The sequence below is a fragment of the Anser brachyrhynchus genome, assembly GCF_964034855.1.
Source record: "Anser brachyrhynchus genome assembly, chromosome: 7".
In the NCBI taxonomy this organism is placed as follows: Eukaryota; Metazoa; Chordata; class Aves; order Anseriformes; family Anatidae; genus Anser; species Anser brachyrhynchus.
In genome coordinates, this window is record NC_137701.1 from 30321445 (window position 1) to 30340427 (window position 18983).

An 18983-nucleotide genomic window follows, 5' to 3' on the forward strand; every position below is an offset into this window, starting at 1 on the left:
ACAGATCTCTGAATTGGAGATAGGAAAAAAAGACTAGCATGTGATGCAAGGCAACAGGCTTGCACTGCTCCTCTCACTGGCACACAGGCAGCACTGGTCCCATCACTTTCATTTCACACCTCAGGCTGTGTCACATGGAGCAAACGATGTGAGCGTGTGCAGTTTAATACCTTGCACTCCTGCTAGAGCTCTTCTTTCCGCAACCACACTGCATGCAGCTGGGAGGAGATCATCTGTACTTGGTGGAGCTCAGCCCCTGCCTGAAAGGGTCACCTGTGGAGGGGATTGATTCACCCCACTTGGATTTCCAAAACCAGTCTCGCTCACACACCCTTGTTACTGCATGGCTTTACCACCCCAGGTGCCTGGCACCTCCTTTTCTGGGTGAATTCATGAGGAAGAGCCCAGGCAAGCAGAGTGCACACGAAGAAACTGCTCAGCCTCGGGAAGCATGTGTGCTCCCAAATGCAGGCAGGACATGGGATAAAGCCACTGCCAGGGAAAGAGAAGCTGGTACAAGACCATGCCCTGGCCACAGAGTGGTGCAGTAGCTTAGGCTCGGAAAAAAATCACCTCTGACTCTGATTTCTGTGCCCCTGTGGTTGTGACCTTCAGTTTTTCGCTGTTTACCACGGCACCATGTTGTTTACCATCTGCTGGGGGCCTTCATGCCGACCACCCTCCTCTCCCCTGCTCAAACATCAGACCTCCAGCTTAAACGCACCTGTAGTCAAGCAACACAGATGGGAATTTCCAAAAACAAACAGTGGAGAGAGTTGGGTACCTGGCTTCAGTAAGTAGCAACCCCCCAACAGATCCATCCCCCTGGATTTGGAGAAGAAAAAAAAAAAAAACCTCACAAAATGCCCATCAGCCACACAGTGAAACAGCTTGCAGATCCTCCCCACTGCTCCCGGCAGCTGGCTGCCTCCCAGCCCAGCGATGAGCGATGCCAACTCCATTACCTGCACCACGGGGCCAAGGGGAGCAGGCCGGCCATTAGCTGCCCGTGATGAGCTAATTAATCACGGGCACTTGCTGAATTCCTGTTCCTGCACCGTTATTAATGGCTCTGTGGATTGGGGCGGGCGGCAGAGGGTCCCCCACCTGCTGAAGCAGCAGTCCTGCTCTGCGAAGGGCACCGCTGCACCCAGCCAGCAAAGAGGAGACGTTGTGGAGAGTGGCCCCAAACTCACATCTCCCCCTTGGGTCAGAGGGGGCCTCCCAGCTCCCCTCCGGAGCACCTGGGCCCAAACACCCTGCCACGGGGTCCTCGTGGGCAGCGTGGGGCATCACAAGGCTGAAGGACGGCCCTGGTGGCAACTGCTCCTCCCTTCACACGGCGACACCATGGAGCAGCTGCATGCTGCGGGTTTGGGCACTGGCACCCCGACCCTTTTCCACGCATTTCCACCCAGGCCTGGCAGCACCCAGGCACCCAGCCTCACCTCCTGCCTCCTCCATCTGTAGAGGCTCCTGGGGCGAAGCCCAGCTCTCCTGCAGGGGGATGTGGCCTCTCGGGGCTGACCGGGGCCTCACAAGCCGGTTCCTGCCCCAGGGCTCACACAGCTGCAGCCTGCACGCGGCCACCAGCCGCAGCAGCAGTTTCAGGGGCACAACCTGCCTCTTCCCTTGTGCCCGCTGCAGGGTTCAGTTTGGATCCATCTGAGTGCCGCAGAGGTGAGAGGCTAAAGGCACTAAAACCCCCCATGCTGTCTGGAAACGAAGGAACCACACAAACACAGTCTGGCCCGCTCCCCGTGCTGGCTCCGAGGCTTGTGCTCCTGCATGCTAAAGCAGAGCCTGGCAGTCCATTCATCAAAGCGCTAATTGGCACCGGTGTGCATCAGATCATATTCCAACCTTTGGCCAGCGCTGGCTGTTTACATGCCGTGCCCTGCATGCTGCTGCACCGAGCCTGTCTGGAACCAGGTATCGGAGAGAACGGCCCCAAAACAGTCAGCTCTAAGAGTAAATCCCGCTAATCCCTTCCCTCAGAGGATCCCAAAGCACTCTGGTTGAAGGACGGAATCACCCCCTTTCTACACATGAAGAAATCACCCCAATAAAGAGCAGGCCCTAAAGCAAGCCTGGAAACTAAGTTACCCCAAGAGTGCCAACGGGCAGAAGGGAGCTGGGACATGCTTGGCCATATGGGGTAGGACACCCACTTGGCGTCACACTCCCATCAACAAACTTGCCTTAGAGGATGAAAATCACACCACAGCAGGGTTAGTAGCTATTAAAAAGCAAACATCTCCTATCCTTCCCTAAGCTGAACTCATTTGGTGCCTGGTCCTTCCAACAGACAAACAGACTGCTGCTGGAGTAGTTTCTTCTGCTGTTGAACTCCTTCAGGGGAGGACCAGCAGCACCCTTTCCATCCCACATGTTTGTACAAACTCCCAGCATCAACAGCACCCGGTCAAACCCAGCTCTTTGAGGTTACTCACCTCTTTCAGGAGAAAGAAGTCTTGAATTGTTCTGATTTTTTTAAGGTGGGGAAAATAGAGAGAGAGAAACCGACACAGGACTTAGGATGACACAAATTGTATTTCTGAACATTGCCAAGAAACAAAATGGGACAAATCCATCTAGTACTTGTCACTGGAACTGGGCATCACAGCTCTGAATACAATGGGAATTGTTCAGTGTTGTTTAAACAAAACAAGAATTAAAATAATTAAAAAAAAAACAACACCCAAAATCCAAACATTTCTTACATCATGGTGGTTAAACCCAGACACTGAATTAACAGAAGGAAAAGAGATTGCCAGCACATTGCCAAAGTCGTTGCAATTTGATTCAGTTAAAGAGAAGCAATAAGCCCAGAACTGCATCTGGCAAGTTTCATGTACGGACCGTCTAGGTGAAATGCAGACTAGAGACACGAACAGCAGAATGCACTGTAAAAAACAAGTGAAGGAATTATAGCCAGAAGACACATCAAAATACAAACTCATACAGATCAGTCTTAGCAGCTGTAGTTTCTCCACTTAGTTTCATAAATACAATTTCTGAAATGGCCTTCTAATTCTCAGCCTCCATGTGCCAGCACCTGTGCCAGCTTACAAAGGCTGGAGGGACAGCCCAGCACCCTTCTCTGTCAGGAGTTTGCTACTCAGAAATGTCTAAGAGCATGCAAGCAGAGAGGTGCCTGCACCAGCACCAGCTGTGATGGTACCTACGTGGCATGAAACAGCTTCCTTTGGCAGCCCGGAGAAGAAAAGCTTTTGCTTGTTTTCCTGCTATCAGCATTATCAAGCCGCACTATGCAGGATTTGCTGATGGACACAAGTTTGTGCATCTTCTAGCTTCAAGCTTCAGGCTGGTGGAGGGTGCCCTACGTTAACGTCAACCTCAAAGAGCACGGAAGAGGTTGGGAAGCAGTCTGAAAGACACAGAGACTCCTGAAGTCAAGAGGACCTTAGGCACCCCACTGTTTGTGGGATTTTTGCTCTCACCTATTTTGTAGTATCTCTGGCATCTGCACCTCAAGGTCAGACTCTGAGTGGGGCCAACAGCCACGCTAAGGGAGCAGAAGATAAATGCCTTGGGCCTTTTCTTTTCAAAAGGCTGATGCAAAACTAAACTGAGCTGACACCCTGGTTCCAGGCAGAATACGAAGCTCTTACAACCTGCTCCAGGCTATAAAAGACCCCTCTGGCTTGGAGCTGTTTGCCTTGGGTTTGGTCTTTGGATAGCGCAACAGGACGGGGTCCTGCTACTGCGACCAGGGAACACGGAGCCAGTGGTTCCACGAAGTGTGGCAAACAGACCACAAAGCTGGACTAACTCTGAGCACCTGGAATTGAAGCCTGCACGATCCCTTTTGCTCCATGACCTCCACAGCCAAGAATTGCAAAAGGTGGTAAAAGCAGACAGCTGAGGACTGCCCATGGAAAGCAAGGCAGAGCATGAGGGAGTCTGGAACTGCGCATTCATCTTCACCCTGGGACCTCTTTCCCTGACTGCACCTAGTGAAGATATATTACTGACATTGCTAAGACAGAGATAAAAAGGGAGAAAGAACAATGCCTTATTTCTCTCATCACTTGGGCAAATGATAATTCCTGCTGCACAATGGGATTAGGCTCAAATAGGAGAATTGTCATACCTACAGCCATAAATCCATGACCAAACTGAGATTGATAACGAATGTCTAAGTCAGGCTAAAAACCAGTCAATAGCAAGGGCTGAGAGATGCTTTTATTGTTCACCCAGTAAAACAATCCAGTAGAATATGGGGAAACAGCAGCTTTGCTGGTTTTAGATACCAGGTAATCCTTGAAATGCGTCCAGTGTACCTGTCAGTGGAGCAAAACCGGGCAACATGCTTCTTTGGGTTCTCTTCAATGGATAATGGATTCGCCAAAAAAATGCAGTTTGGGGTTAACTGAAACTATTCATCGGACTAAGAAAAAAAGGCAAAGGCAAAAAGACTATTAACGATAAAACATTTTCTTTCAGCATTTGCAGAACAGGTTTCACATTTGCGCTTCAAAGCAACTTTTTATAGCCTGAGTCACAATGGTTTTAAAAAAGTGAAAAAGCAACCCTAAAAATGAAATGCTTCAGTTTTGTTTGAAAGTATTGTTTTATGTTTTGATTTTTCCCTTTTTCATTTCACTGACAAAATGAAAAAAAAAAATTTGTCTCAAGGTCACCCTTACAACTTCAGGTTACCCTTACAACTTTTTTTCCCCAGGTTTTTCAGTTCAGCCTGCAAACTGAAAAAACAGTGGGCACAGCCTACTTGGGAGTTTACTGCCCCTCTTTCTATTTGAATCAGTCCTAAGCCAAAGAAAATGGGAATTTTATTTCACCAGGTAATACCAACCAGAATCGAGGTATTTAGTAGATGAAAAAATACTGAAAATCAGAGGAGTTGTGCCTGTTATGGGCTGAACATAATCCAGGAGATAAGAGACGTCCTGGCTCCAAAGAACACTGCCATCTACAAGCTTGCTGCCATGCCATCCTACTCTCACGTAAGGCAATTTACACAGTGCGGGCCCGATCCTGTGCTTTTAGAATCTCTGATGTGACGTGCACCAATTTGCGAGCCATGCAAAATCTAGGTAACCCAAGCTACCTGCTCTAAGCGAGAGCTTTTGGGGGCTGGGATTTTGGGGTTAGGGGGAGCAAATGGAGAAAGATGCAACATCGACCCCACTAGCAATATTTGAGCATCAACCATGTGACCTGAAAACAACATCCCTTTTTTGCAGAGCGTTACCACTTCTGCAGGGATAATACAGTACTGGATAGTTGCTTTGCAAGCTCAATTAAATGAAAAGGCCTTACAAGGATTTCTGTTGGGACAGTCATCTGGTTTAAACACAGCAGAAGACAACATCAACAACAGCAAAAAAAAAAAAAAAAAACACAATAAATTAGGTATCAGCACAGCTTTCTAAATGTTCTAGAACAATTACTTGCAAGACAAAAAATCACAGCTCTGGTACTTAGAATCTTGTCTTTTTTTAAAAAACAATAATCCACAGGTTTTGCATAAAAATAAACATTTTAAGCTGACAGCATTATGTTAATTGGATTCAACCCGCTTTTTAATATATATATATTTCTATGTATATTTAAATGCATATTTTTCTATGAATATTCTTTAAAGGAGTAATGGGAGTCACAAACGCATAAAAATAGATATTTTGGAAAGAAAAAGTAATAATAAAGACAACCCTGGTGAAAAAAACAAAGCAATCTAACAGGGCAGTATTCTAAAGCAATGGCTCACCATACTATAATGTGCGGAGTCCAGTCCTTCTGTATTGTGAGCAATTACTCCTAAATACTATTGGGGTTTTTAACAGTGATGTACAATACAATTTCCTGCAAGTTTATTTAAAAAAAAATAAAAGTGGGGGGAGAAAGGGGTATACAGGACAGATTTTGACACTTGCTATATTGCTGTAAATAACTAACACAGGTCTTCCAAGATGAAAGCAGGAGGAACTCCAGCGCTTCTTGCATTTACAAAAATATACTTCTTGATCAAAATCTGACCCTTCCCTCTGAACTAAAATTAAAAAATAAAAATATAAAAAAAATCCACATTTGCCCTATGTTTTTTTTTTCTGCTGTCATACAAGTAATCAAAGCAGATCAGAAAAGGTGGGATTTCCAGTAGTGTGTGTCAGCATTCCGTGCTTCTTTGACAAAAGCCAGCTCCAAACAGATATAGGAAGATTATTTCCAAGAGTGATCCTGTCCCTTTACAGCAGGAGGTAACCTCACTGTTAAAAATCCCTTCAAGGCAAAAAAAAAAGATCATGGGGTAAAGGGTGGGAAGCCATTAAAAAAATAATAATAGCCTGACCTGCTTGCCAGCTGCATCAGTATTCAAGTAAAGTTTAAAGTACCTTTGCGGGACTTCACAGAGTCTTGGAGGGTCAGACCGGCTTATTTTAACAACTGTAATACGCACTTTGAAACAGCTTTGTCATCTGCTTGTTTAAACTTTAAAAAAACACAACAACAAAACAAAACCAAAAAAAAACAGGAGCAAAGGAAAGGTCTAGGAAAGGTCTCAGCATCAGTATTAGACTGCGCGGTGCCTTCTTGACACTGACACTTTGATATTCTTCCTTCCTCTTCTAATGTATTAAAACACCGAGAAGTCATGCAGCCATTTTAAATGAGTACTTTTAGAGTCCAGTTTTCTTAGAGGTTAACTTGATCACCAGCACAGCACTGGAGAAAGCTGATCTAACAATATTTCACTTACAGAAGTCTTCAAAGGAAAATAACAAATACTATTCCACCAAAAAAAAAAAGCCAATTAAAAACACAGACAGCAAATTGTTTTTTTCTCAGTGTTTTTTCTTAGACATTCTTTCAGAAGAAAAGTTTTCTTCCCTTGTCTTTCTTTAAAAGCACATTTTCTAACCAGCCAGATTTGAGAGCTATCTTCCATCTACGTGAATCTAAGCTTTTCTGAAACTGCCTACAGGGTTTGGGAGGCAGGGGATTCCCTCTCCTAAATTTCAGAGCCATCTAAAATGGCATCTGCTAATTTTGTCTTGTTTATTTAATTTGTTCATTCTCCTTAGCATTTTCCAGGCCAATACACTACTGTGAGAACGTAGGTGCTTGCATTTGAGAGAACTTTGGACTGAGCACAGCTTCACACATTTCACCTCCATGCCCTTACTGTGTAGTTTCTTCTGTCTTTACTTGTATAAAATCAGTTTGTGTAACATTGTTTTAAAGGAATAAAATAAAATGCACACGCACACACACATACATTGTATTGGTGAACACTATACACTAAATATTTTTTTTTTCAACAGCATTAACAGAAAGTTTGGCCTACTGTAGGTTGAACACGGGGGGAAGGCTGAATTTTTATGGTTGCCATGCAAGCCACCTTCAAGACAAAACAGATGAACCCACCCAAGAGCAAATGCAGCTTCTACTCTCTTGTTAGACAAATGCTGCCTTTCCAGGGATCAGACTGACATCTCACCAATTCAGTCAATGCAGTATTTACAGAACCACACCGAGTTGCTTCTGTGTCAGTCCTCTGAATCCTAATGCTGTTAAACCAAAGGGGGAAGAAGGTAATTGATTTGCCTTAGTAGTAGTAGTAGTATTCATATATATTGATAATGCTTTGAATTGCAATTTACTTCTGAAACCTTGCCCTTTGAAAAGCACACACCCTTTAAGTTGACAATTTTTTCAGGCTTCTGTTCCGTTAAAATTCTCTTCTTTTCATTTCGCTGCTCTTTTTCAATTCTCTACCAGAAAATTTGCTTTTTCTTCCAGCAGAAATGTGTCCGGTGGGCTTGGGCTTTCACTGCACCCGCTCTGTGAAATTCTCAGGGAAAACCCCTCGGCATTGGTCAAGTTCCTTATGCTGGATCCAGTCAGACTCCTTCACACCCATCAGCCATCCTTCGTCCTAGAGGAAAAGACAGAGATCAGATGCTGAGGAATAAACATGAGTGGGGATTTTTCAAAGAGTGCAGGCCAAGGAGATGTCAAGGCACGTCAAAGCCATGCTCATAGCTGGCTTGGAGACGATCCAGGTGGAGGATGGGGGAGAAGGAGAAGAATGATTTTGTTTTCTTTAAAAAGAGAGAAGGCCACTTCTCCACCAGAATCAATACCAAAACTCATCTGACCCAGTGTCTGGAGGCAGTGAAATGTTGTAAACAATCAGAAAGTGCAATAGAAACATGTCATAATTTACACCCAGTAAAGCAGGAGAAGTTCTCTGGGGCAATGGGATGGGAATCACTTGCCCTACTTTTCACTACCTAAAAAGAATCATAGAATAGTTTGGGCACGAAAGGACCTTAATGACCACCTCATTCCACCCTCCTGCCATGGGCAGGGACACCTCCCACCAGACCGGGTTGCTCAAAGCCCCATCCAGCCTGGCCTTGAACACTTCCAGGGATGGGGCATCCACAGCTTCTCTGGGCAACCTGGTCCAGTGCCTCACCCCTGCAGAGTAAAGAATTTCTTTCCAATATCTAATCTAAATCTACCCTTTTTTAGTTGAAAACCATCACCCCTTGTCCTATCGCTACACTCCCTGACAAAGAGTCCCTCCCCAGCTTTCCTGTAGGCCCCCTTTAGGTACTGGAAGGCCACTATAAGGTCTCCCAGGAGCCTTCGCTTCTCCAGGCTGAACAACCCCAGCTCCCTCAGCCTGTCTTCATAGGAGAGGTGCTCCAGCCCCTTGATCATCTTTGCGGCCCTCGTCTGGAATCGTTCTTATACTCCCATGTCCTTCTTGTGCTGGGTGGTGGTGGTGGCATTCTCCATCATCAGAAAAGAGATGGGCACCTCCACAGGGCAATTCATCCCATCCATCTTGGGCATGGGTCTCTGGAAAGGATGAATTGTTCCCTGGGAGTGCTCACCCTTGTTCTGGTGAGGGCACATGGATATTTATCATTTTATGGAGCTTACACAGCCAAAATGAGTCTTGTACGCTATGCTGAAAGTCTAGTCTAAGAGAAATGGGAGCTGAGGAGCTCAACCCCTTTTCCCCAAACCCAGCAGGCTGTTGGGCTTGACGCACAAGGTGGATAGCAGAACTCTCCAGTCACAAGCGTCCTCCCTAGCCGCTTATCCCCCAGATCCATAAGCAGGGATCAATTTTCACTGAGGCAAAGGGAGCCCTGCCAGGTAGGACGTGCTCAGGAGGAGAGCCAGGACTTCCCACGACCTCCCTGCTCTCTGCAGTGTGCCCAGCACCAAGATTTCCGCTCAGTCTGAAGCCCAGGAGGGAGACGAGATATTCGAGGTAGGAAGGCTGCACTGTTTGCAGCCCAGGTGTGTGGCTGCCCTGTTGTCTGCATGCCTAGGAGCTTGCAGATTCCACAATGCCCCCCCTGCAGCTTGCAAGTGCCCACTCATGTCAGCCTTTTGCAGCAGGGCAGCCTGTGGGGCAGGACTGCAGCACGAGGCAATGGAGCTGCATGGGGGACCACTGCCTCCAAGCTCAACAGCTTGCTCCGCATCTGCTCCTCTGAGCAAAGTATACACCAGACTCCTTTAGAGAGACATCAACACATTCAGCTACATAACTTGCCAGGGCAGAAACGCTCAGGCAACCAGATGCTCTAAGCCGTAGAGATACGAGGCATGCATGTGTGCAGCTCAAACAGTTGTTCTCACACTTCTCCTTTCGTGGAACTGGCAGGAGTTACCTGTGAATTTACCCAAGGACAAGCACTGCCTCCCTTGAAACATATTCTTTAAAAACATACCTGCACGGTGCAGGAGTGAAGCAGCCCTCACACCAGGGATGATCCATGGGGCATGTGCATGGCTTTCCACTGCCATTTTATAGCTTCTGCCCTCTTGTCCTGTTTTCTGTGCATTTCACAGGGCAGCAGCTCAGACCAGCCACTGTACTGAGCTCCCTGCTCCATGCGGGCTGCACTGGGTGCCTGAGGCTCGGTCAGCCCTTGCTGCTGCCTCAGAGTTGAACATTCAGGGGATGGCATGGGAACGGCGTGAGACAGGAGCCCATCTGCAGCAGCCAGTTGCAGGGGCTGCAGAAGGACTGACATGCCATATATCAGGAAGACAAACAACTAGGTGGCAGGTGCTGGGCGCAAGTGCCTGGAAGGCATCTTCCAGCTAACAGCACAGCAAGCACAAAAGCTCATCCGTTTGCATGTAGCGTCTGTGCCATACAGCATGCATCACTCCCACGGCATCCTGCTACCAAGGGTCTCCTCAGCGGGAGGGATCAGGCACCAGGACCCAGACTGACCCCTGCCTATTTTGAACAATGTCACTTGAAGTGACGGCTTAGAAGCACTGCTGCCTTTAACTCCTTCTATCGAGAAGAAATAAATCCAGGCCTGCCTGATGAACACCAACACCTAAGCCGCAAGACAGAGACCCAGATCACAGCCTATTATCCTAAGCTTCCTCCACTCACGTGCACAGTTCATGCACATGTTAACAGCCAACGCTGTCTGGCTGGGTATGGTCAGGGTTAGGGAAATGAGCTGTAGCACACAGTACACTGTAGGAGGGTTAGAGGGCTTCAGTGCAGCTACAGCATCATGTTAGCAACACTCAGAGCTCACCCTCTGCAGCTTGGAGAGTCTCGAGTTCATGGCTGTTGCACCCACATCCAGCTAGAGTGCAAACATAGGGCATTGAAAAACTCCGCTCCACAAATGCCATCTCCTACTGCTGAAGGGGAGCTGCCCCTCATTTCCTATCCCGAAAGCTTTCTGAGAAGGAAATGCTCACGAATGCTTATGCAGGGCAGTCCCACCCAGTGAAGAGCTGTCTCCAAAAGGAATCACTGCTTCTTCCCCATACAACCCTTCCCCCCAGAGCATCAGCTCTGCGGGAACTGGCGGCATATTACAGCTCCCATTTCACAAGCAGCAGCAAGATCTGTCCCCATAGTTCACAAAGGCAACAGCTCAGCCACAGAGGATCCACATGTCCTGTGGCCAGTGAACTACACCTTCCCTTCACACCCCTTGTGGAATCCAGATTTTGTCTGGACTTGGCCAAAACCAAAGAGCTGGTGACTTCTGAATCAATTTGGAGAATTCCCTTCCTTTTCCAAACAAAAACCTGGAGACTTGAGAACGAATGTTACACAAATACCACCTCTCTCAGGCAAAATAGTAAAGCTGCAGCAGTCTCTATCAGCTGGAAGCCCTCAAACATAGCAGGTGAGGAGGATTTACTCAAGGCTTTCAGAAATAACTGAGATTAAAGAAAAACACTGCCAGTTAAATCCACGTTGAAGATGGACAGGGGAAGCATTCCGTGGAGCTGGGCATCCTGCTCACATCTTTGGCTCTGCTGCCATCTCCTGACCAAACACAATCTTTTAGAAATAGGCATTGCTATGCTGAAGTGTAGCACACCAACCCTAAGCAAGCTTCTTTCTCAGAGCTTCAGCATTTCTTAAAAGGGGAGAAAATCATCACAGGCTGTGGTTGGCTCCGGGCCAATACCACAGTCTGCACTGCAGTGGTCACAGAAAATGTTCATCAAGATTAGGGGCTAGGTATGGGCTCTGTAGGGTTCCTGGTCAAGAAAGCCATTGCCTTGACTCAAATGCCCTTCTAAGGGCAGAAAGCCACAGCTACTTCACATGCTATACGCGGAATAAGATCTCCACTTTCAATTCACAAGCAGAGTGCTCCTCTGTTGCAGGAAGCAAGGACAAGGACAAGGACAACCGGCTCTCCAGCCAGCTCCCGGCCACAAACTGATGGCTCTGCACCCAGCCAGCAGGCTGTTAGTGGAGGAAGAAGCAGCTCCAGAAATCCCTTTGGCTTACCCCAGCCCAGGCACGCACCCTGTCTTCTCTGCTCACCTGCTCCTCAGGGTTCTCAAATGGAATCACAAGCACCACGTCTCCGGCCTTCAGCTGCAGCTCATCACTGTCGGTGGCTGTGTAATCATGCATGGCCTGGACCTGCAGAGAAAGGAGAGGAGAGCCACGTGCTTGTTAACACAGCCCAGCATACAGTTTGCCACAAAGGCACCGTGGTGACTCACATTCAACTAGTTAGTTATGCATCAACACTTCCGTGTCTTTTCCTTCGGAGGGTTGTGTTCCCATACCGTGGGCCCTGAAGCCTCACAGGACAGAAAGTCTGTATTCACTCAGATGGCGTCCTGTATTGTTTTTGCAGCTGGACTTCAAGAGTATTAGTGATTATAGCCTCCCAACTCTACGCAGGGAGAGGAAACATAGGTAAGAGCATCAGTTCAAATCTTCAAGTGATTGTATCTTGTCATGTTTTTTTTTTTTTGTATTCATCTTATCTCCTATCAACATCTGTATTACAACCTTTCTACTTCAAGCCACAACCCTCCACTTCAACTGCTACAGTCTATAATGCTGCCTGTAACCTGGCTGAATTTGATGAGCCTCCTATTGTTCCGCAAAGTTTTGCAACCCTCCTGCTTTCAGCAGATTTCCCTGAAAAAGCAATACATGGACATAACTAAGCAGAAGAAAAGAACTCCTACAGCAGGTTAGGCAAACAAAAAAGGAGAGTGCCATATCTCACATTCAGGACATGATGCATCTGTGTTGTCTTGCTACCAAGGCCCTTCAGTGTGACATAGCCCATGGCCATGCTGAGTGAAAGTACTTAACTTGTTACAAGAAAAAAATGTCAGAAACTCAGTGTCCCACCAGCATGCACTCACCTTGAACAGAAATCCTGGGGGCATGTCAGCTCTTTCAGAGGAAGCACCTCCTTCCACGGTGCCATTGACAGTAGCAGGGAAAGTTTCCACAACAACAGCAGGCAGAGAGCTCTGAAAGGCAGCAGCCAGGGAAGGAAAAACATCACTGAGAAAGGAAAATCCCAAATGGCAGCTCCTAGACCCACCATGGAGGATACACATCAAAACCATAGCCTATTTGGGACTCCCAACACTATCCAAGGATTCAGTGGGTTTTCCCAGCACACTAGGCAGTGACAAAAGCAACCCAAAGGACAGCAAAGGCAGCAGTGAGAAGGCAGGAGAGGTGACCACTGCCCTCCTGTGCTTAAGGCTGAAGAAAGGCAGGGAGGATTCAGAGCATTTTTCTGGGACCACGCTGCCTGCCATTTCCCATTTACCGCAGTCCTTGTAAAGCCCATGTAGAACTAACAACTCACACGTGACAGTCTATAGGAACCAAGCAACCACGAGATGGGACCTACTCCAGCCCCTAAGAACGCTGATAGTGTCAGAAGAAAAGAGGAACCCTGGCTAGTCAGGGGTTATAGGCAGAGCCCACAAAAGAAAAAGTAAATCGTGTGCAAGAAGGGGCAGAAAACACAGGCTTAGCACAGCACAGGTCATGGGCTGGCTTCGTGGCATGGGTGAAGAGACAGGTTTTTTTGGGGAACTTCCAGCTTAGCTTCTCCCTAAGTATCACACAGGGAAAACACAACAGCTACGTCTGGCCTCTGAATAACACCACTGTAGCTGCCGCAGTGGCAGGGATGTGTTTTCCCAAGCCATCACACACGTCTTTTGTCAGCCCAACTTCCCGCATGTCTGCTGTACAACAAAAGGACATGATGGAGAAAAAGGGACTGCTTTATCTTGAGGCTTACCGATCCTGAATCAGCTTCAGTTTTAGATGCTTCAGCTCCAGCTGCGGCTTCAGATCCAGCTGTTTCAGCTCCTGCATGGGCTGCTTCTGCGGGCTGCAATACAAAAGCCATCCAGGTGGAGAGTTACACTCATTACAGCTACGCGTGTGTGCAGAAAGTACAGCTCACTCTGTCCAAGTGCTCTACACGGTTGACTGCTGCCATCTGCTGACAAATGTGTGAGGACCTTCAGGTCCTCACCGTGTCTGCCTCCTTAGTTCTCTGCAGCCTAGTGCAACCGCAGCAAAGCCTGCATTCCCTCCCTTCAACCACACAGCAAGCAATACTCCAGAAGAAATCAATGCAACCTGCAAAACCTGTATGCCTCCTTCTTTTCAGGACCTAACTTACAGACCTGCTCGCACATGCACAGTATCTATACTACATCTAGGTTTCCACTTGTATGTGAATACATGGGTCTGCTTATGTGCCAAGGGACAAGGTCTCTCCATATGCTATTGCCAAGGATCAACAATCAAGGAATATTTCAGCCTTTGCATGCACCCAGTAATAGAAGAGCGTGCTAATGACACGTCCAGATCTGCAACTTCATCTGGACCCAGCATCCTTATGACATTATCATTGAATCAAACAACTGAAAAACGTGACATTTTTTAATCCAATTAGGTTTTGGGCAGGCCCAAAGAGGCATGAACTTGGATTCTGTTTGTAAGAATTTGCTCTGACTATCCTGCACAGTGCATGGTGGGGAGGGGAGAGTCTAGCACACAAAAGCTACCCCCATCAGGGAGAAACATTCAGCATCACCTACAAACCACTGCCTGGCAGAGATTGCTCCTGGAAGCACGCTTCCAAAGCTTCAAGCTTTTAGTCTCTCTCACCTGAAGTCAGGCTAGCTCTGTTCTAACACAAAATTAAAGAGGTTCATTTGCCGCTCCCAGAAATTGCAGCAACACAGGAATTAAATTGGATCTGGCAGCATTAATGCTGCCAGCCAGGCATCATCTGGGCAAACTCCTGACAAGAATCTCAGGGGTTGAGCAAGGGAATGTCTTCATGGCCAATCTATATTTGTTCTCTACATCAGGTATTATAAGCACCTCTTTGTACAATCTGCAAGATTCCTATTCTATACTGCACAATAGAGATTGTTACACAGACATCTTCCATTTTTAACACGTGAATAAACAAGTTTTGGCATGCCTACACACCTCACGCATTTGGTAAACACATGTGCCCCTAAACACAACCACATTCAGCACGAGGCATTGTCCTGATTTCTTCATGTTGTAATTCTCATAGTCCCAGCCCTACAGAAGCATTTTGGCCCAAGTTCAACTGATCAGTGAAACCCTCAACTTCCACCTCTTTCCCTGGGAACCCAGATAACTTGGTTGAACCTGGGTTCTGCAGATGTTCCAAGCCATCCCACAGTGACCGAAGCCCAGACACGCGGTCTGTGGGCTGATCCCGAACATCTCCTTCAACCACGTCTCTTCCCCTGATGAGAACACTGCCCAACAAGACGATGCGCAGATCTACCAGGTTTTAAGCCATGCTCTGCATGAGCACGTTCTTCCTTCATCACATCTGTCTTCCATCATATCTGGGCTGAGAGCAAGCCAAGATATGGATCTGTTCCTACACCTGAGCAGATGCAAAGCACCAGTCAGGAACTCCAACACCTCCTGGGTTAACCTGGCCAGGCCAGAGGACACACACTGTGTAAAGCAGCAGCCACAGTAACCCTCAACTCCACACCCGTCTGGCTACTAGCCACACACTGACACAATACTCCAAGTGGTTTTCTAATAACAACAGAAATAAGCAAGCAATAAATACCTTGATTTAACAAAAGGCCATTACATGGCCTTCAGCTGTTCCAACAGTGCCATTTAACACACGCCTTCCTCTGCTGTCACGTCCTTCCTCACGTCCCCCCATCACTGCACCCACAGGCCTATACTGCCAGCAGGTATTACACATAGCAGAGCTGTTCCCGTCCTGCAGGTGATTCCCAGAGCAGCTTTGGCAGTACTAAGGTAAACGTATGCGCATATGAAATGCTACCATGGCTTCTCCTGTTTAATTAGATTTGCTCCCAGGTTGCTTTCTACATGGATTCAGTGAAACTGGAACAGATGCCAGCCCAACTCTATCTGGCCGAGCGTGGTTTTTATATGGACAAGTGAAAAGGAGTTCACATTTAGCCATGGATTTCTTAAAGCAGCTAATTTGCAAAAACAGTATTTAATAACCAGAGAAATGGAACCTCAATTAATTCCCTGAATTTCAAAGGGCATTTCCACGTCAGCTACTTATTTTTCTATTTTATGTACCCGTAGGCATGCCAAAGTCTATAAAAGTATTTACAGTCATGGGGAGATACCACAGGGAGAAGAGGGGCAATTGCTCACTGCTGTTGCCAGGTTTGAAAGCTTTATTTATTCCAACAGCAGCATCATACACACCAGATGCAAGTTTACTGGTCTGCAGAACTAAGCAGGTTCTCCAAGTTCCTATGCAGTTGTTAACCCCATAGCATATGGGGCTGTGTTCCCAGGCAACAAAATCTCTCATCAACAGCTAGAAACAACATTAGAGCAAAAACACTTCAGAATGCTTGAGGAGCAAAAAGGAGGATTCCCCAGCTATGGGGAGCTCTGCCCTTTAACACTGTATGGGATGTCAAGGTGAGGACTGGAATGGTGAGAGCATCTTGCCTAGTACCATTCCCCAGTTATACTGTCCTTCAGGTTTCCAGAATGGGAGAAATGGCCCCAAACTGGACTGTAAGCACAGTTCAATCACACACAGTCATACCTCACGCACTGCCTGTCCACATGAAAGGCATGATGAGATCTTTCCTTGCTAAAACACAGACTTTTCTTTCTTTCTAAGACAGACTGACAATGCACATAAAATGAAGTGACAGATGTTAAACACTGACGGCTGATAAAGCACACAAGGGCAACATCTTTCAACATGACGCAGACTCATGTGAAGGAAAGCACTGGCCACAGTGAGTCCTTGGGCCAGACTCTCAGCAAGCGTAAAGCTGTTTCCTCCTATGCATTGACTCTAGGTGCTGATCTGGCCTTTGAGAATAGAAAGGTTGGCAAGACTCAATCCCCCGGTGCAAGCCAAGGACACGTTGCTTACATCTACACCATGGGTTACAGCCAGCTCAAGTCACAGGCTTGAGTGCCCAGACCAAGTGTTTTCTATCCACACTGCTAGTTGTTTGTGCAGAGGGGCTCAAAAGCAGCTGTGCTTGGTGTATCTCCACATGGGCTAAACTCCAGCACTCTGAGACCTTCCCAGGCCTGATATATCTAGAAGGCACAAATGAGTGTCCAGCTTAGGTTCAAGATGCAGAGCGTGTATAGAGTCTCCCTTGCCAGCAAGCTCCAAAGCTGGGGTTGTGGCAGGTGACAGGCAAGTCTTGGGCCTGCTCTTAACATTTTGCTTAGACACAGGCTGGGCTATTTCACATCAGTCTGACAGTGATGGTCAATGAACAGCAAGCACTGCAGAAAATCCCAAACATGTATGTATACCCAATGGTAGAGGTAGTAAGGACCAGGGGCACCCGAGACATTTATGCATCACACACAAGACCAACAGGACATACAGAGTTTAGGAAACACTGTGGGGATGGAGGGTGAGGATGATGCCACAGTGGGATTAAGTCTGGGGAGAAGGTCACAGCATCATGCCATGGGAAAGATAAGTGAGTTAGCAATGGGGTGGTTTGGTGGTGGAGGCATTAAGTTACAGTGCCAGACCTGATTTGCAAACATGGCTGCCCCCAGGGCTTCACAGAAGGTGCAAAAGTGGGTTCAGCATTACATGGAGCAACTTTGGTTTGGGGGATGCATGGAAGAAAAGCAGTGAGGGAAATGGAACAGATATGCACAAAGAGATGGCACTGGCACATGCACAGTACATGATGAGAGATGAAAGCCATGTGAAGTTCTTACCTCCCATAAATCCCAAGGTAAAGACTATGCATGTCAAAGAGCAACAAAAACAAAACATGTTTATACGTGATTATTTCAGTGAGTACAAACATTATAGACACTGATCAGTCTGAAGCAGGCATATGCATTCAACAGCACTTACCTCTGCATGTTTTAAAAATATTTTTTAATGCCTGAATTTATACACTCCTCCCCACAGCATATCTAAATTAAGTCCCCAGGCATTTGAGTGAGGGTTATTCCTACCTTTGGAATGAAAGGAATCAGACAAGCCACAATCAATTAGAAGTGGCGACCACACAGCCAGAAAAAAATCTTGAGTTTGTGGTCTATTAGAGCTAAATATGCACCCTTATCTCCCCAGACAACACAGTTAAGAATGATTTCAGATCAAGACTTCAATTGGTGTCTTTGGATCAGCAGTGAAATATTTTAACCTCTCTGCCATACTGTCTGCCCTATAGGAAATAAATTTGACTCCTTTGAAAACTGGGTGGTTTGTGCTAGGTTTTAATACTGTGGCTACCATTACAATTATTAATTTCAGACTCTTTAATGACTTCTGAAGCTAACAATAAATATATTAGAACACCAAATAATCTATTGTTGAGCGGTTTTGAAAATCTTACTCAGTGTAATATTTGTTGCTTGCTGGAAGGGTAACAAATAATACCATTTTTAAGTCAAATTTATACTAATACCTAATGTCAATATACCTGATTATCCAAGTTATAACTGGTGATTCAGATGAAAAAAAAAATCCCAGTAAAGGAAAAATAAGCTTATTCTGGGGTATGTAGCTTGTTCAGTTAGGCATGCAGTCAGGAAATGCCAATCTGCCCAAAGTTCCAGAAAGTAGCAGTTTGGCACATTGAGGTGTATTAAATTATGATAGTAACTAGCATTTTGTAATGTAGTATTTTAATTTAGAAGACTCAAATGCCTAACAGAGATCGTATTGCTACAAAAATTTGTTTCAAACAGGTCTATTTGACATTGTGATAATGCAGAAATATTGTAAGCATCCTAATTATGTTATTACAAACTTTAATGAAAACCATGGGAAAAAAATACCCATTTCATACATATGAAGTGGAACGTCTGGGTGAAAGACAACAGCCAAAATCAGGTGCCCTTCACAGCCTCCAGCCATTTAGAAAGAAAATGAAGCATGGTCTTCCTGGGACAGTAGCAGGTACAGGCCAGAGCAGAATGAGGCATCTTCCTTTTTAATACTTCACTGTGTTAACAGTATGTTCAGGGAAGAAGCTAGTACTTTACTACGAACAGAGGCTGTTATACCCAGAAAAAAAAAAAAAAAAAAGCACTTCATGTTACTTGAGTATCTGTCTACAGCTTTATTCATCTTAAGTAACTGCTATCAATCAAAGAGCCTGCTTATTAAAAATCCCTT

General features: G+C 46.3%; 1 protein-coding gene across 10 annotated transcripts in view; it reads right to left on the reverse strand.

The window, feature by feature from the left end:
* Positions 1-2534: 2534 nt before the first annotated feature.
* Positions 2535-18983, reverse strand: part of BIN1 (bridging integrator 1) — a 94467-nt gene continuing 78018 nt past the window's right edge. For 5 of the 10 annotated variants that reach the window (XM_080600803.1, XM_080600809.1, XM_080600806.1 and 2 more), the window contains 5 exons: positions 17570-17593; positions 13587-13679; positions 12685-12795; positions 11840-11941; positions 2535-7924 (listed from right to left, as the gene is read on the reverse strand). In XM_080600803.1, the coding sequence (XP_080456929.1) occupies positions 7817-7924; positions 11840-11941; positions 12685-12795; positions 13587-13679; positions 17570-17593 (438 nt within the window). In that variant the 3' untranslated portion in view covers positions 2535-7816. The remainder of the gene's footprint in view (positions 7925-11839; positions 11942-12684; positions 12796-13586; positions 13680-17569; positions 17594-18983) is intronic. The other 5 variants (XM_080600805.1, XM_080600812.1, XM_080600810.1 and 2 more) reach the window with 1 other exon arrangement.